This window comes from Thermobia domestica, chromosome 6 (genome assembly GCF_964235325.1).
Source record: "Thermobia domestica chromosome 6, izTheDome1.hap1.1, whole genome shotgun sequence".
Classification (NCBI taxonomy): Eukaryota; Metazoa; Arthropoda; class Insecta; order Zygentoma; family Lepismatidae; genus Thermobia; species Thermobia domestica.
This window is the reverse complement of record NC_137459.1, coordinates 59,346,519-59,364,769: the sequence shown is the minus strand read 5'-3', so window position 1 is coordinate 59,364,769 and position 18,251 is coordinate 59,346,519. Positions and strand designations below refer to the sequence as shown.

The 18,251-nt window shown below is 35.9% G+C and overlaps 1 protein-coding gene across 1 annotated transcript in view; it reads left to right on the top strand.

Moving 5' to 3' along the window:
* Positions 1-18,251, top strand: part of LOC145688028 (ankyrin repeat and BTB/POZ domain-containing protein 1-like) — a 72,981-nt gene that overhangs the window by 43,358 nt on the left and 11,372 nt on the right. Inside the window, exon 6 of the mRNA XM_081761706.1 lies at positions 17,797-18,017. Within this exon, the coding sequence (XP_081617832.1) occupies positions 17,797-18,017 (221 nt within the window). The remainder of the gene's footprint in view (positions 1-17,796; positions 18,018-18,251) is intronic.

The following is an 18,251-nucleotide window of genomic DNA, read 5'->3' as shown; positions in this document are numbered from 1 at the left end:
GAACTCACGCTCTTATTTGACATTTCTCGCGTAATCGCGAGACCTCGATACGCATGTCACGAACATACTTCACAACTGTTTTTTTCCACTTTGGGAAACTTGGAAGTTTTGCCCCGAAATGCACTCGTGGTTTTGTTTGTGTTCTTTAGTTTTCCTTTACTCACACACCATCTTCGTACATATTTGGGATCCTCTTTAAGTTCTCATGCAACACTACGCTTTCCATGTTTAGCAAACTGCACCATTTGGAGCTTGAATCCAACAATGCAACTTGTAATCCTTCCCATGTTTATTAAGAGACAACTTCTTTTTACCACCTAAATCCAAAACGCAGTAAATGGCTGCTTCTTGCTTTGCTCAGACCTTTCCTCGCAGACATTTGTCTAGTTATGAGTTACCTGTAAGGTGGCTAAACAAGGCTACATGCCATATTCTCAAAAATAACTTCTCAATTCTCTCCCACTCATTCTTGTATCCAGTTTCGACAAAATTTCTATGGAATGAATTGTGATACATTAAAGAAAGTGGTTGATTGACTTAATGACCTTCGAGAATTTCCGCCTCAGACCTTCCGTTGTGCAGTGCGGGAGTGAGATGGTCATCCTTCATTCAACAAACAAGTTTTTAAAAGTCGAGGATTTTATACAAGCAGAAAAGAGATAAGTTTAAATTTTCGTTTTTTGCCCCCAACTTTGCGTGTCCCGGCGTGATTTATTGAATTAACAGCGCGTTGTTTACTTGCTTACAGGTATGTGTCGGTCACAAGGACGCGTAAAAGTTTTTACGAACATTTAGTTGTTTTATTTTCAATCGGGGAGTGGGATTTTATACGAGAAGTTTGAAAATCAGTAATTTGAAAGGAAAAAATAGGATGGGGACCATTATACGGGCGTATACGGTAATTCTGTGTTCCATAAGTAGTATTAGATTGCGATAAACTAAAGGAACTTCAAAGAATGACTTAGAAAGCAGTACTAAGAATGACTTGTAGTAAAATTTCGTAACTCCGAGAAAATATAATGGGTGATGAAATAACTATATACGTAGAGTATTTGAGATCAATGTTCATTAATTTTAAATTCAAACTTAAAGGAATTTAAGAAATTTGAGCTCAAGAAATTCGAGCTCAGGTAATTACTATAGAATTTTTTATTTGTTTCTGACAAATATTGTAACATGATATATACTAAGCTTAGCGTGAAATCTCAGTCATAATATATGTCTAAAAATTTGTTTAAATTAAGTCACGTAAATACGTACTTAACCATCGTTGTTAGCTATTTACTGCCGGAGTTACTGCATAGCTGCATGTAGGCTAGAGTTTTCAGGAAAATGGTAGAATGCTAATCTTTAATGCGTGAGGTTCCCATTGCATTTTCCAGTTCGTTGGTGGTGAACAACGTGGTGAGTTTTCTTTAAGTTCGCCCCTCCTTCCCTCAAATGGGTGAATTGCTTACTTCATTGAGTTCGGCAATGCACGTTGCAGGGATTTCAGAAAACTCCCAGCTTAGTTTGGACTTTACCGGATTGTAGCCAAACCGTGGGTGCCGTCACTAGATATACCTATATACTCTTACGTAATAGAGGAATTCTCTCTATCAATAAGTATAACTCAAGAGACAGGCTTCGTCCGATTGCAAATTGGACGTGTCTTTGATCGGAAGGGTGTTAGCAACCGTTTTAGGATTGTTGTGAGCAATCATAGTGGACTTCTAGCGAATCATTTCAGTGGTCGGACATCAATCTTCCACGTATCGGATGTATCCTGACTACTCACTCTATTTTCGGTTAGCGGTGGAGTCACAAGTAAGTAAAGCTTGGAGTCAGCCAGAGGAAGTGTTCTGAGCTTGCTCATCATTTTAAACGCTTCGTGGAGTGTCAGTGAATTCTTTCATCTCAAGATTTCCTTTTATTTTCAAATTATACGTTTTGCGTGAGGTTAGATTTACGGAACGACTCCATACTAATATTGCAAGGTTCCGTACAGCCACACATAGTATGAACACGCGTTTTCACGATTTGTAAGTACATAGTGGAAGACGACAGAAGAAATCTACTGGAAGATATGAAGAAGACACGGAGGACCACGAAAAACTCCGACTATCCCTCTACGGGTTCTCTCTCCAAAGAATGACTATAAAAGAGCACGTCAAGAACAAGAAATCATGAGTACCTTGTACTAATCATAACCTACAATATCTACGCCCGATGTCGCTTTGGGCTAAGGAGACACCGATCTCTCCTGAGAGTGCTTTAGGCTACGATACCATCCTGCCAACCTGAGACAATATAGTATGTCGAAGGGACCGTCTTTATCCGTACTGAAAACTCATATTTTGTAGTAATTACAGACTTAGAGAAGATTTTAATAGAGACTCTGTATAATAGCTATATACGACATTTTGTAATAAAAGGGGCAGGGCTAAATCCCGTGTACTTTATTGACTCTGCCTACAGAATATTACATGGTGAAGACGCTGGGTACATTGGTTTCGACTATAACTTGCCTTTCAGCTTCGAGGCTATTTGAAACATGAACTACAGCTTTACATGGGGTCCGAATTACATACATCACCAGGATTGGAACTCAGGTCTTCAGTTTCTAGCGCACATACGCCACTAACTATATAGCCGCAAGAAAACTATGTTCCGGGGTTGAATCTTGAAACCAATTTATCAAAATTTCTTCTCCGTCCTACAAAATGAATACCAGAATAGTACCTTTAAATTCACGGATTTTTACTCAGAACCTCCTAAAATTTCTTCCCAGCTTCGTAATTAACATTTTTAGTATAAAATAACGTCAAACCAGCTTTGAAACTGTTATTAAATAAAAAATAACTTGGGTAAGTAAATATAGTCTTGGGTAGTACTTTTCTAATTGCAGTATTAGTTTAATTTATTAATATGACCTACCGACTCCAATAACAACTTGGCACAATTGACTTTCACTCTCGGGGTCGCTGCCTTCTTCGGGAGTTTTGTTACACACCGTTCTTCCTTCAGTTTCTTCCCAGTGCACTGAAGTTTGTCGAGGTGGCCCTACACGTGGCCAGAATGGCAATGGCCTTTTATTTCCAGGCATGCTGTTTGTATGAATTTAGAATTCACTTCACTTTTGCATGACAATTTTTTTCTTATAGAACTTTTTTATTTCTCGTGTAAAAATAAACGAAAAGTATCACAACAAGAATAACTTGTGTCATAAACGTTTTATATAGTACGAAGATAAAGAAGGAAAACTAACTGATCGTCGGCGCACTCATTCAACTAAGACGAATCAATAAAGGCAAACTGGATCACTGTTTATAATTTAATGAGATGAAATGCGTAAGATTTGTGGTCGTATGGCTTTTCTCTTTCTTTTTTCTTCTTCTTTTTAAAATAAAGAAACTGAAAAATATCCAGATGACCTTGAAGGAAGACATACAAGAAGCCATTGTTTATTTATTTTTTTTTATTGGGTTTCACTTTTCGGTCTATCCATGTCAGTAAGACGTGCGAAAAAAAATACTCCTAACTGGAATCAGTTACACGTGAATGACCATGAAATTCATTCATGTGTTAATAATGAAATGACACGTTACATTTTCACGCGTCATTATTGTACACGCTCTCACCGTTTCACATTCACTGCTTTTTCCTAGTATGTTTTTTTCTTTGTTTCACGGTTGAAGGGAGGCGTACATGTAAACCACATAAACATAATAATAATATATTGTTTTAAAAAATAACTTTTCTTAGTCAATATCAACAACTGATCAAATGTATTTCTTCTGTCCTTGGAGCTTGGAATGGAGACAACGGCGTTGGTTTTTATTAAAGGTACTATCTCAGTATTGATATATATATATATACAGGGTGGCCCAAAAGTAATTATACAGTACCGTACTGATCAGTTCATTGCATTTTTTAACATTTCTTGTTGTTATCCATCAGGTAAACTTAGTTTCTGTATTATTTGTTCTTAATGCCTTTCTTCTTTTACCTTAAGCTTCGAACAGCCGAAGCAAATAAAACCCATAAACTAAAATGTTATACTTGATCAATGCAGCTGTGTATACCTACTTTTGAGCCGCCCTGTAGATACAGGATGTAACATAAATGCTTGGCCAAAAGTGACGAGATAATTGCGGACATCCAAAATAGTAAAAATGTTCCTATTAACATGGGTCCGATGCCGCTTCGTTTCCGAGATACAGGGTGTTCAAATGTCGAGTCCCTCCAATGGTTCACTTCAAACAGTTATTGTAATACATTTTTCGTCACTATCTTCATAAGCACTATCTTCTGAAGTTAATGTGTGGTATATATAAACGCTGTGGCCTCCATTGAATACCTTTCCCAACTACTTATATTTGGAAATATGCAATAGTTGTGATCTATGAACCGTTGTTTACTATTGTAAGCCGTTAATTGACTTCCCACTTGGACGCCTTGTCTTTCGAAAACGAAGCGGCATCGGACCAATGTTTATAGGAACATTTTTACTCATTTGGATGTCCCTAATCATCTCGTTACTTTTGACCATGCATTTATGTTACATCCTATATGCAGGGTGGACCATTTTTACCCTGCTAGTATTGCAGAGGGACATTGGCATACTCTGTGATACCACAAGGTTAACAGTGTTGCCAATTCAACATAAAGTTGTATTTTTTTTTCAAATGGCACTCTGCATGTTAAATGAAAACATACAATGCTACATTTATTATTCAGTGTTGCAAACTAAGTACCTACAATATCACAAACATGCAAACTTTGGTGACCTCTACAGCAGTAATAATGCAAATGAGACAGATGGGGCAACGCACATCTAAAGTACTTTAGTGTCTAATATTATGATCATGATGCGACGGATTTCGAATGAATACGAACACTGTTACAAAGAGTTAAAAATATGACTTTTTTTGAACAGGCTTTATTTATTTTTTTTTATTTTAAACTGCTTAGATAACTACTTTATCCAATTGCATTGATGGTTTTCAATAAATATAAAGATCACAATGGTGTTTACTACAATTTGATACCTGAAACCATTCTGCAGATATGATAAAAAGTGTTCAGGTTTGCAACACTGCTGAAAATTGTGTAATTTTGAAAACTTGTAATTACGGCTACCAAAAAGTATTGTTGTAATGTTATAGAAGTAAAGTAAATCAACAATTGTTTTAAAACGTTCTAACAAATACGCCATTTTAGGTAATATAATTTTTTTTTTTTTTTTTTTTTTTTTCATATCCGGAATGGTTTGGAATATCAAATTGCTGTAAACGGCATTATGACCTTTATGTCTACTAGAAGCCATGTACATTATTCTATGTGATAATAATTTAAACATTTTTTGAAATAGAGTTTGAAATTTTCAGTTCCTTGTAACTTCGTTACTACTTTTTCGAAATATCAGTATTTGGCACTAAGATACTTCGGATGTGCGCTGTTTTTGGTAGCCGCAAGCGTCATTACTATTGTAGAACGATTTTTGATTGTTTCTCCAAAATTTGATTGTTTTTCGTTGTTTGTGTTACTGTAACGTCCTGAGTTTGGAATACTGCATGGTTAGTATTGTATTTTTACGTTTTACATATAAATCTGAAATATGTCATAACTAGACATAGTGCCATTTGAAAAGATATAACTTTATGTTGGAATGCCAACACTGTTAACCTTGTAGTATCACGGAGTATGTCAAACAATGTCCCCCTGCCGATGATTGCATGGTACAAAATTTCAGCGGTTTCTGTCGATTGGTTTAAAAGTTTCAAGAACGTGTCTAGATTAATGGTCCACCATATATATATATATATATATATATATATATATAGATATAGATATAGATATAGATATAGATAGATAGATAGATAGATAGAGTGTATCAAAAGTCTTTTGACTCTTTTTAAAATCCTCACGGGTGTAGTTTGAATGTAAAACTGGCGATACAAATTAGGTCTTGTTTCCGTCATCTTGAATTTGAAATTTTTATTATAAACGATAGGTAGGTAGTGTTATATATGACTGTGGTCTAGAATTTTCTCAGAATGTTAAATTTGCAATCAAATTTCATGTAACTTAAGTTGGTGAAAAGTTATTGGGAATTGAAAGTTATGTTTACCTGTTACACAATGTGTTCCACATGTTTTCTGTGCTGGGCAATGCACATTTGCAGACGCTTCTCTTGATTGCTGTTGACACGAGGTAGGGTATCGGGTGAAATTTTCGCACAGGCAGCAGCGATATGTTGTTCCAGATGACGAAGATTACGAATTTTTACAGCATAAACCATAGCATTTACATGTCCTCAAAGGTAAAAATCAAGTGGTGTTAAGTCTGGTGATCGGGCTGGACATTCAACTGGCCAACGACCACCGGTCACCCCAGGGAATTGTTCATCCAAGTTGTGACCCACCACGACATCATAATGGAGGGAGCGTAATCGTGTTGAGAAAACTGGGTGAATGTATCATTTTCGGACATTGCAGCTGGTAGTATCTGTTCCTCTAATATCGCGAGGTATCTTTCCAAAGCTGAAGATCCTGGAATGAAAAAGGACCGACTATTCGTGTTCTCCATATGCCTGCCCACACCATGATATTCTCTGCACCAGTCATTTTGAAGGGATCTGTCAGGTAGCCAATAGCGCATATTCTGCCTATTAACTTCTCCATTTACGCAGAAGTGAGCTTAATCCGAATGGAGTACCTACATAGGAAATTTAGGATTTAGTCGTAATTGCTCTATAGCCTACTCAAAACTGCATTCGGCAATCAGGATCGTCTTCGGAAAAATGTTGCAGCATTATCATCTTATACAAATGCCATTTATACATGTGCAGCACCCTGTGCACAGAACTACACATTGCATTGATAAACAACGTGTGCTCCGCTGGGGTGACATCGAGGAGGAGGCCAGCACTGCCGTAGCTGTTTCTTCATCCGTGGTTGTCCGCGGTCGTCCGCTACGAAGTCTGTCTACGATTGTGGCCGTCTTCTCAAATTTGGCACAGGGTCACGTTGTGGATGACTCTTGTTGAAATTTGCGGCCATTGCACGCGCACTCCTTCCACCCTACAGTTAGATTATCTGGATGCGTTCCTCACGTATTAACGGTATGGTTCCACATCTACAGGAAATAGGTAAATATAACTTTCAGTTGCCAATAACTTTTCACCAAATTAAGTTACATGAAATCTGATTGCATATTTGACATTCTAAGAAAATTATAGCCCATTGTCATGTATCACACTACATTTTTGCTCTCTGGTGGTCAATATTGAAACTGGAAATGGTTGATTTCGATCATTTCTGATTTGAATAGATGGTTAAAACAGGAGATGGAACTCTTTTGGACTTGTTTTGAATCGATTCTTGCTATCTCTCACTACCGATTTTGCTGTGATATCTGCTGACAGATATAGCCGTTTTATAAGACTTCCCATACTAATACATAACATAGTATGGAAGTCAAAAATAAAAAAAAGGCATGTGTTTTTCATCTTCCTTTTCATTTCTCTCAGATTGTTTCTTACCGATTCCCCGATCGACACCACTTCACATTGTCAATTTTATTGTTCCAAGAGTGGAGGGTTTCGTACTACACTGAAATTTAGAGCTGCATCAAAGGTAAATTGGTATCAAAAAAAAGTTTATGGTAAATTGATCCTAAATGCAAGAGAGTTCTGGAAGGAAGTAGAAGAAATTCTCCCAGTAATAAAGTAGTGTAATCCCTAGTGATTAGTGCAGCAACTTGACATCAATTCTTGGGGTTGTGAGTGTGGCTTTTGTGACTAAACACTTCGCAGTGTAAACACTAGAATGTGCCGCACTATATTTTCCTAATAGGCAGAAAACAGAGGAAATTAAGAACAAAATATTCCGAACTGAAAATACAAAAAAATCTCCTCTATTTGGATCTCCAGAAGGAGAAAAAGTGTCTTAGGAAAGGCTGGTAGCCTAGATAAGTACATTGTATGAAAGACAACTGGAGGCGAGGAAGACAAGCAACAACAAGATGAACACAGGACCATATACAAGGAGAAAAATTAGAAAAATTTCAAAGAAGAGATAAAAATATCTAGATTCTAATGCTACTTGTAGACGATCCAAGAAAGCTTGAACAAGTCCATTCAATACCTCAAATTTACATGTTCAAAGGAGTATTGTTCAAGACACTTGAACAAGAGTCTCGAATGGACTTGAAACAACTTTTACACGATCATAGAGGTATTGAATCTGTTTTATATAGTTGTTGATAGATGGCACTCAAAAACAAGTGACTGTAAATATGAAAACAAATGAAAGCGAAACTGAGTCCTCTTTTAGTTCAGACCTGCGCATGAATAGCTGTAATATTAGCATATCTTTCCTAACTTTCTGCAGGCATTTGTAATTTAATAGATTATACTAATTTGTTTAGAAAACAGGTCAATTGATTTTGCAGCAATTCTATCGAATTTTCACCAAGTATTTTGTCCCTTTACATTAAATGCGAGTTAGGTTAGCTTAAGTTAAGAGTACAGTGCTGCTTAGGTATAAAATCGTTGCCTATACTAAGCTTTTTTAAAAATCTGATTCTTCAAAGTGCGTGCTGATGACAGAATCACACTCAAAAAAGCTAAAATTGTGTGTATCACGAGGCAATGACTTCCTTTTGATGTTATTTATGCTATGGCATCGAAGACTGTTTAAAAAAAAGCCTGAAAACCAAACGAAACAATGATAATATTTTGTCAGCTACTGGACTTACCCCCCATATCTGCATCAGACTTTCTTCACAAATCTATCCCATATTTGGTACTGGTTAAGAATAACCCGTCAAACGAATAGTGATCTTACTTTTAAAATGTGTGAGTGCGTATGAAGGAGGATTGTCTGAGACACCATAATAATTTTCACTGTCGGAACATGTGTGTATAATGTAGGAAACTCGTATTTTATGTTTAGAAGTTTAATGTTACCAGTACCAAATCGTTACAAGGGCTACAGTTGAGTTCAAATGAGTGAATACGATATCAAGGGTTTGTTGCACTATTCTCATTTATGCATGATTCTTATTCTTATGTTTCTTACACTATACTCGTAATCTCTGTCGATGATGCGCCTGCTCCCTACGGACGTACCCTTCCGTGGACCCCCTTCTATGCTTCTGCCCTGACACTGTTAAATAGCATTCTCAATTTTAGTTTTTTTTTAAATTTTTTTTTCACTGTCATATGTGGCATAGTTAGAATGCATATTATACCTTACGGGAAAGTCCTTGTAAAATTAATCTGCACGCATGAATGCAACCTCTACCTTAAGAAATAACTCTGAATTACTACGTGTGGATTTCTTGATAAAAATAATTAGATTACAATAGGATAACATCAGGGGTAAAAGTGGATCTAAAAAGGTAGGGGAACGGTAAGAAGCAGCATGACGTCACGCCGTCCCCCTGCCTATCTTTGCCCATTGTAATACTTTAGGAAGTGAGGGGATGCCGTACATATTTTTTGGAGGTGGGGGACGGCGTCCCCACGCGTCTCCCCTCACTTTTATCCCTGTATAATATGTAATCATTTCCAGGGTACTTTAGTTTGCGAACATATCAATTTGTACGCAATTATTTGATATTATCAGAGATTAATAACAGTACAAGACGTCTTATTAAACCAAGAAAAGTCAGTTATATATTTTTTATTTAATGGACTCTTCTTTCTTAATCTGCACTCGGTATTCTTGCATAATAAATTCTGAAATTAATACTTATACTTCTCATTGCCTCAAAATGTAACAAAAGTTATGGGCACGCAAGCACTATAACCATATAAATCGTGTATATTATCAACAAAAAATACTAACAATATCTTCCGGCGCAGATATTAGCTTTTGTTTATTATTATAATGCACGCTTGGAATATAAGATAATTATGGAAAATAGTAATGAAAAGATATTTATTCAACAACTGTTGCTGTGTCTCACGACGCCATCATACTTGTTTTTATTTTCCTGCACTCAACTCGAGCGCTGATTGGCTATTGAATGCTCTTAAATTGGATTGTTTAGAACAGGATCGAAACGAAATTTCTTGAACGAAACTATTGAATTCAAGACAAAAATGACGTCATTGCGGATGTCTTTTTCATCAAGTAGTCATGAATGGTCTTGAACAAGAGTCTTGTTCAAGCTTTCCTTGATCGTCTACAAGCAGTATAAGAATTTTAAAAGTAGATGGGAAATAGACCATTATGAAACAAACAATATACGATATTTTATCCAGAAAAATGCGGCAGTGATACTGTGAGAGTAATTCTGGGTAAGCACATGAAACAAAAAATGACACTAGAACTTCTTGGTAATACAGTTATGGAAAAGGAGAGGTTCAGATACTGATACAGACATACGCACTGAATACTTTATACACAACTAAAGAAGTAGAGAAAATAGAACGAAAATATGTCATAGGCAGAGAGAAAAGGGACGAATGTCTTATTATAATGGAAGATTTTAGTGTTGTTCTGAGAGTTGGACAAGAAATTAGTGTGGTTGGTATAGATGGCTTAGGAGAAAGAAGTGGGAGAAGAGATGAATCAACTAATTTTCGGAGACATAATTCATTCATAATTCGGAAAAATTAGTTTAATCAATACAAGAGAACAAGCTATACAGAGAAATCTCTAATAGATATCAAATAGGTTATTTTATGATTCTGGACACTTTTCGGAATAGTAATCAAATTTCGGAAAAGCGCGAAGAACTCCCAGTTTTGACTATATAACTTGGGTTCGATTCCCGGTGGGATTCATCATCCTCGTCTCATGTTAATTTGTACGTGAAAGTGTCATATAGCCTTGCTGCTGAAAAGGACGTTTTTCCAAATCAACCAAGCAATTCATTAGCACTTTCTCGGGAACCGAAATTTTCCCTTATCGTAACCTTGTCTTTATAGAATCTGATATCCAATTGAAAAATGTGTCCAAGAAATAAAAAAATAGGAAAAAAAATAGAGGTCCCACAAAATATTTTCTTCCTCCTAAAGGTTTCTTTCGCCATTTCTATACCTTTTATTTCTCCTTCGCATTTCATATCTTTTTACTAATAATACTACTTAGTTATCAACAACTAGTCACCTGTTCTATTTTATCCCGTCTCCTTTTACTTCGATGTCTTGTAGAAGTAAAACTAATGTCTAAGCTATGTGCCTATTGGAACTTTTAGTCAGGACTTTGAAATGTATAACATATAATAAATTTATCGAATTTGGTGTAAACTAGTGCTGTTAGAATTCAAATAATTGATTATTCGAATAATTTTAACAAGCACTAGTCTAAATGTATTTTCTACAAGAATATATATTGTCGTACTAAAAAGCTCATAAATCGCGCATTTTGAAAGTACGTATGAGTAAAACAGCGCATATGCAGCGAATAAATGTCGATTTACTTTTCGTTTTGTTTGCGAGAAATGTTACTTTTTAGTAATTTTATATTTATTTATTTATTTTTTTTCTAACAGATCAGATTTGTGTCAAACGTTTGAAGCAGTACAAATCTCTACTTTCTCGCACAAAAAATGCTTTGACACTAGTTTGAATTCACCCGAAACTCGCTTAGTCACATTTGTCTAGTATTTTAATGGTTTCTGAAGACTATTCTCTACCCCTGCGTTCACCATATTGAATTCGTGTAAATGAATAATATGTTCACATATTGTATATCAAAGCCTACATATACCAAATTTCATTAATGTACATTGTGAGTATATTTTCTCCTTTCCTTCTCTTGCTTCCATGTATTGAATTCATCACGTTTTTCTACCTTGTTTATTGCGTATTTAAGAGTTTTCTGAACCTTTTTTCTGATTCCTAAATACCGTCTTTGTTATAAAGATCCTTCTTTACTGTTTCTTTTTAAGTCTAGGATGAGCGAAAAGTTCGGAAGCAACTTTGTAATTTGGAAACAGGATGGAGATGAAATGTTGGATATGAATAACGAGGATGTTCATTTGAAAGACTTCATCTTGAAGTGAGCTTAAATAAGAAGGGGCAAGTGTGACATCGCTTTAGGCTAGCGTTTGCACAGAACTTATGTTTGATCCACTGTTACAATATTTGTTTAGAAGATACCGGTCGCTGAAGTTGGATTTTCCGAATAGTACTGGCTTGTCATTCTGTCTTTCTAGGTAACTCACGATGACGCTAGCCCTCCAAGAGCAGATCAAAATAGCGCTGATGAATGTAGTAGCGTGATTGCAGCGGAGTTTAACGCGCGTCATCCAGAGAGATCGACGTATCAGACACAACCGATTTCAAGGTATTTGAATAATTTCAAGAGACGAGGTCTTTGCGTAACACGCAATGCAGTTGACGTTGAAAGACCGCTGCTGACGCAAACATGGCAACAACGCTTATTGGAGATATTGTGAAAAAGCTAATTGCAGTACCTGACGATTACTGTCTGTTTAAGGTATAAGCTATAGGTCATTATTAGACGTCTGCATATGAACACACTGGCCTGGTGCAATAAAGATCATATGTTTCCGTAAGCAGAACCATCATTTATTGGTGTGATACCAATCTGTTGCTGATAAATCCCAGTAAAGCTGTTGGCCAGAGCAAAGCTTTGTTGTGGGATATGGGGCAAACCTCACAAAATGATGGGACCTCTGTTCATCGTCACATCGACTGGTGAATGATATCTGGACATCCTTCGTGATCAGTCTTTCTGTTACTGCTGAATAATGATCTTTCTGGTATTGTTTTTTCCTGTAGTTGATGCATCTTCACAGTATGCTGGAGAGGTCCGAGTATTTGGATCAACAATTTTCGGGATGTGGATTGGTTGAAGAAGACCAATCCATTGAATGACTACCTCGTTCACTACATCTCCCCTCTGATTTCCACCTCTAGCTGTTTAAAAGACATGGTGTTTCGTTAAATAATAATGATAAGAAATAAATTAATTAATTTTTAAAAAAAAGTCCACAACGAATTCTGCGTGTCTTTGCCGGCATTGACCTTTTTTTGCTACTCAGGTTTCATGAAAATTAAAAGAGAAAAATATTTTGTATGCCGCAAAAAGTGATGAGCTCATGTACAACTACCAATTACACTTTTAATGGTTCATATTTAGAATGTTTCAGGTCTGAGATGTTTGTCCCGAAGAGGGACTTCGCATTTTTTAAAGTTTCCAATACCATGTCTGAATCATATGAAGATTTCCATATATATATCTTCTCGTGTGTTGACTGAACGAAGTGGTCACAGTTACGAATTGATCATTCCCTCTCCTCACTCATTTCTTTCGCCAAACCAATATTAGCCCATACATTACCATCTTGCTTTTTCTCAGAAAAGCACAAAAAACTTTCAGCATATTCATATGTGCACCGTTTTTTATTATTTTTCGTAATTTACCCTTAATTGTCCAGTTGTGTGTATACAGCGATTAGTGTGTATATCTGTCAGTATCACACTTTTCTTTCTCCGTTTAGTCTTGCCATTATAACTCAATCATCAGCAAAGTCTAGTCTCTGTTTCTCTGCTCGTTTGAGGTTATCTAATTTTTATCTCTGTAATATGGTACGTATTCCTATCCTAATAAGTTGGCTTTTGCTTCTTTTTCCCTCTTATTAGTTATCGTTTCCACATTATTTTCTCGTCCAATAGTCTGTTCAAAGACATTCCCTTCCGGAAATCCGAACTCGGGAACAATTTACTTCTGGAATCTTTTGCCTTACGATGGACTATTATACGTACATAATTTTCTGTCTTTCTTTTTGCAGCAATCTAGGAAATAATAATGTGATAGTTTCCCATTCCTTTCGCTTCTTGCTAGAGATGCAAAAAAGCCGACTTTTTTGAATCTCTGGTTTTTTGCACATAAAGACTTTTTTTGGGGGGGAGGGGGACGAGAATTTTGAAAATTTTGGCATTTTTCATTTTCATGATTTTTCTATTTGAATAGCTTTCTTATAGTATACTCTAACGTTAAATAAAATTTCATGACCTAAATACCATATTTCGCTCTGGAATTCACCATCATGATGGATGGAGCACTATGTTTTATGAATTAAACATACAGTACGTAGTATTTGAGGGCAATTGCAGAGGATATTTAACTTTATTTTAACTTCTGAGTTATCGCCATTTCTTTTCTTCTCTACGTCATTTCTTTTTAGTCGTCCGTGTTTCATTTCCTAGAGATTAGTAAGCCTACTCTAGCTTCTATCACATAAGTTAAACTTTTGTTTTTCAATATATCCGTCAGAGCGTACGTTTGTCAGTATATCTGTCAGAGCGTACTTCCACATTTTTGTTATACTGTAGCTGTGCAATGATTTAGCAATAATCTTCCGGATACAACCTTGAATACAGTTTTATAGAAATAATCAGTAGCGGATTCAGAAAAGTATTTTGGGAGGTATTTCTCTGCTTAATGTTTGTTTTTTCTAAAATTTCCTAATTTTTATTTGGGAGGAGCGTGAAGTTTATGAGTATAGGCATAACTAATTTTTCGTTTTGTTTGTATTTAGCAATAATCTTCCGTATACAACCCTGAAGACCATTTTATACTGATAATCAGTGGCGGATTTAGAAAAGTATTTTGGGAGGGTTTTTCCATATTAATGTTTAGTTTTTCTAAAAACACCTAATTTTTATTTGAGGAGAGCTTGAAATTTTTGAGTAAAGACATAACAAACATTTCGATTGTTTTAGAAATTCCGTAATTTCGGGGTACAGGCTTCAATCTGTAAGATGTCCCCACCCTAACCCCCTTCGCAAATCCGTCACTGCTAGTAATTAGTAATAACAACGATTTATAAATGATAAAGGAAGTCGGTCAGGATTCACAGTACACGCACTGTCTCTACATTCACAGGTAGAATTAAGAAAAAAAAATGCTCGAATTAGGGGTTGAATCCTGGACTTCCCGATACAAGTGCAAAAACTGACCACTCACTCATGGTTGTTGTGCAGTTGTGTTTAACTTAAATATATTCTCTCTCTCTATGGCTTATGGAATCCGAAGGTTCAATGCCGCGTTCACAAAAGCTCTCCACTGACTTCTATCCTTAGCCAACTGGATCCAGTTTTTACTTTGTATTCCTATTTCTGCGAGATCCATCTTAATATTGTCCTCCCATCTGCCCCTAGGTTTTCCTAATGGACGTTTTCCGATTGGATTTCCAGTTAAAACTTTGAAAGCGTTCCTACCTTCTTCCATTCTGGCTGCATGACCTGCCCACCTGAGCCTCCTAAACTTGATGACTGTAACGATGTTTAGTAAACCGTATAAATTATGCAGTTCTTCGTTATGAAGTTTCCCCCCATTCCCGTTCCTCTTGTGTCCGAATATTCGTCTCAGGATTTTATTTTCAAATACTTTCAGTCTGCGTTCTTCCCTCATCGCAAACGACCATGTTTCACAACCATACAGAACAACAGGCATGATTATCGTTTTATATATTTTAAGCTTTAAATTCCTCGACAGAATTCGCGACGATAAAATATTTTGAACTGAATAATAACACGAATTTCCTGAAGCGTTCCTACCTTCTTCCATTCTGGCTGCATGACCTGCCCACCTGAGCCTCCTAAACTTGATGACTGTAATGATGTTTAGTAAACCGTATAAATTATGCAGTTCTTCGTTATGAAGTTTCCCCCCATTCCCGTTCCTCTTGTGTCCGAATATTCGTCTCAGGATTTTATTTTCAAATACTTTCAGTCTGCGTTCTTCCCTCATCGCAAACGACCATGTTTCACAACCATACAGAACAACAGGCATGATTATCGTTTTATATATTTTAAGCTTTAAATTCCTCGACAGAATTCGCGACGACAAAATATTTTGAACTGAATAATAACACGAATTTCCTGATTTCAGTCGACAATTAATTTCTTTGTGGATATGATTTTGGTCTGGTAATATTGATCCTAGATATTTGAAAATATCCACTTTGTCGAAAGTATTGATATTTTAACGCATCCACAATTTGCCGTATTACGATCCCGGTGAACTTCCATGTATTTAGTTTTCTCTGCATTTACTTCTAAACCAATGTCACTGCAAGCGTTTAGTAAGGCATATGCATTTCTTTCTATTGTTCTCCTATCATCCCCTATTAAATTTACATCATTAGCATACGCCATAACCTGGTGAATACCATTCAGCTCTAGGGCCTGGTTGCTATCTTTAATTTTCCTTATAGCGTACTCCGGAACAATGCTGAATAATAATGGCGATAACGCATCTCCTTGTTTCAGACCATTCTCGACGTTGAAGCTCATGGACAAGAATTTTTCTACTCGTACTTTACTCTGGGATTCATTTAAACACATTTTAATTAATCTAACTAGTTTTTTCGGTATTCCGAATTCTGTAAGAATTGTACAATACTTCCCTCCTATCCGAGTCGTAAACCTTTTTAAAATCAATAGACAGCTGATGTACTGGGTAATATATTCCCATTTCTTTTCGAGGATTTATCGAATAGTAAATATTTGGTCGATAGTTGATCGATTTCTCTAAATCCACACTGATAATCTCCAATAATTTCATCTGCGTATGGAATCGATCTTGTTAATATAATGTTAAGAGAAATGCCTCGCTAATTATTACAATAAGTTTTGCCGCCTTTCTTGTGAATTGAAACAGCGATTGATTCTTTCCACTCTTCTTAAATGTAATAGTTTTTTTTCTTTTTTTTAAACAAAAAAGTTGAATTTCTGTCATTAAAAATTCAGAAACTTTCAGGACTGGGTAAACCGTGATGATGGTTATAAGCCTAGGAAACCACACTATCAGATGAACGGTCTATTACGCATATGATCCATGAACAAAAAATTCGGTACTTGCCCGATTCTAAACAAGCTTAAGGAACAGTCAGTGCATTATAGAATTCGCAATTTTACCGATTTTGCAGATCCAAAGCACCTGATAGGTGGTAACATATTATTACGCATGTGATCAATGAATGAAAAATTTGTTCGAAATATCCATACAATGTATATGAAAGTTAAAACTTAAAAGTTTCAAGATATTTCTCTCATTTTTTTTTCCCCAAAAAGAGGGTGTGTGATATTTTGAAGTAAAAATACTACATACAATTTTGCTACTTATTTGTGTATCATTTTTTTAAAAATAAAAGTACTTACTTTTGTGTATAAGAGGTTAAAAAGTTATTACATCTATTGCTTAATCCTTAGGAATTCATAATGTAAATATGTTAAGAATTAAAAAAAAAAAAAATCTTTTCGAAATTCATGGTTTATTTTAGGTTTTATATTATTACCTACATCAACCACTAATTAAATGAGTTTTGTGCTGTAGAGAAGCGAAACGAAGTCTGTTTTATCAATTTAAAGCAAAATTTTGAAAAAAGCCCAAAATTTCCCAAGCAAAAAAGCGAAGCAGAAAAAACCGAGTTTTTTTTTTTCAAAAAAGCCGTTTTTTTCCGAGCCCTTGCATCTTTACTTCTTGCACACTATAGTATTCCAACCGTTAAAATTAATCTGTAACAGTTGGGAGGAAGATACCTCTATTGCGGATAACATTTATGATATTTGCCAATCGAACTACTGGACGAACTGCTGTATTTTACCGAAACACTTTTCATTTGACACTTTATTTATATCAATTCGACATGGGTGAACGTTTTTGGTGGTAATCTATCACTGCCAAACTTGCTCTAAAAATTTGCATTTTATCTTCTAGATAAATCGTTTTTTAACCTTTTTACTGATGTATATCTTTTGATAATGTCTGCAAATCGTACTCATCTATTTATTTATCGTTTAGTTTTCGTTGTACTTTTCAGAGTGTACGAAACCTGGAACGAATGTTACGACGTATTCATTAGAATCTACTGAAATGGCAATGGACTTGCAACAAGATTTAGGTGTACTAGCTGTTCAAGCACTGCCACAAAAACTACGAGGCTGGGTTTTAGGAGAAGATTTACCGTTAATGCCAAGTGTACCTCCGTGTTTTGTAGATATCTACTTTGTAGTTGAAGGTCACAAATTTCCTTGTCATAAGGTAGGTGCATGTTTTCAAATCGATTTCACATATGACTGTGTACTGTGTTTCTGTTGTAAATAGAAGTGTACTATCTTGCACTGCTTCCATGCAGCAGGATGGTTAGCAGTCTGTCTTTGGTATTTTCGGTATCGGGTTCAGTTCTCAGTAGGAGCATGTAAGTTCCATTGTTAATTCAGTAATTGAAGAGCTTCTTGAATTTAGAAGTAGCGAACATGAATCTGGAAAGCCAGC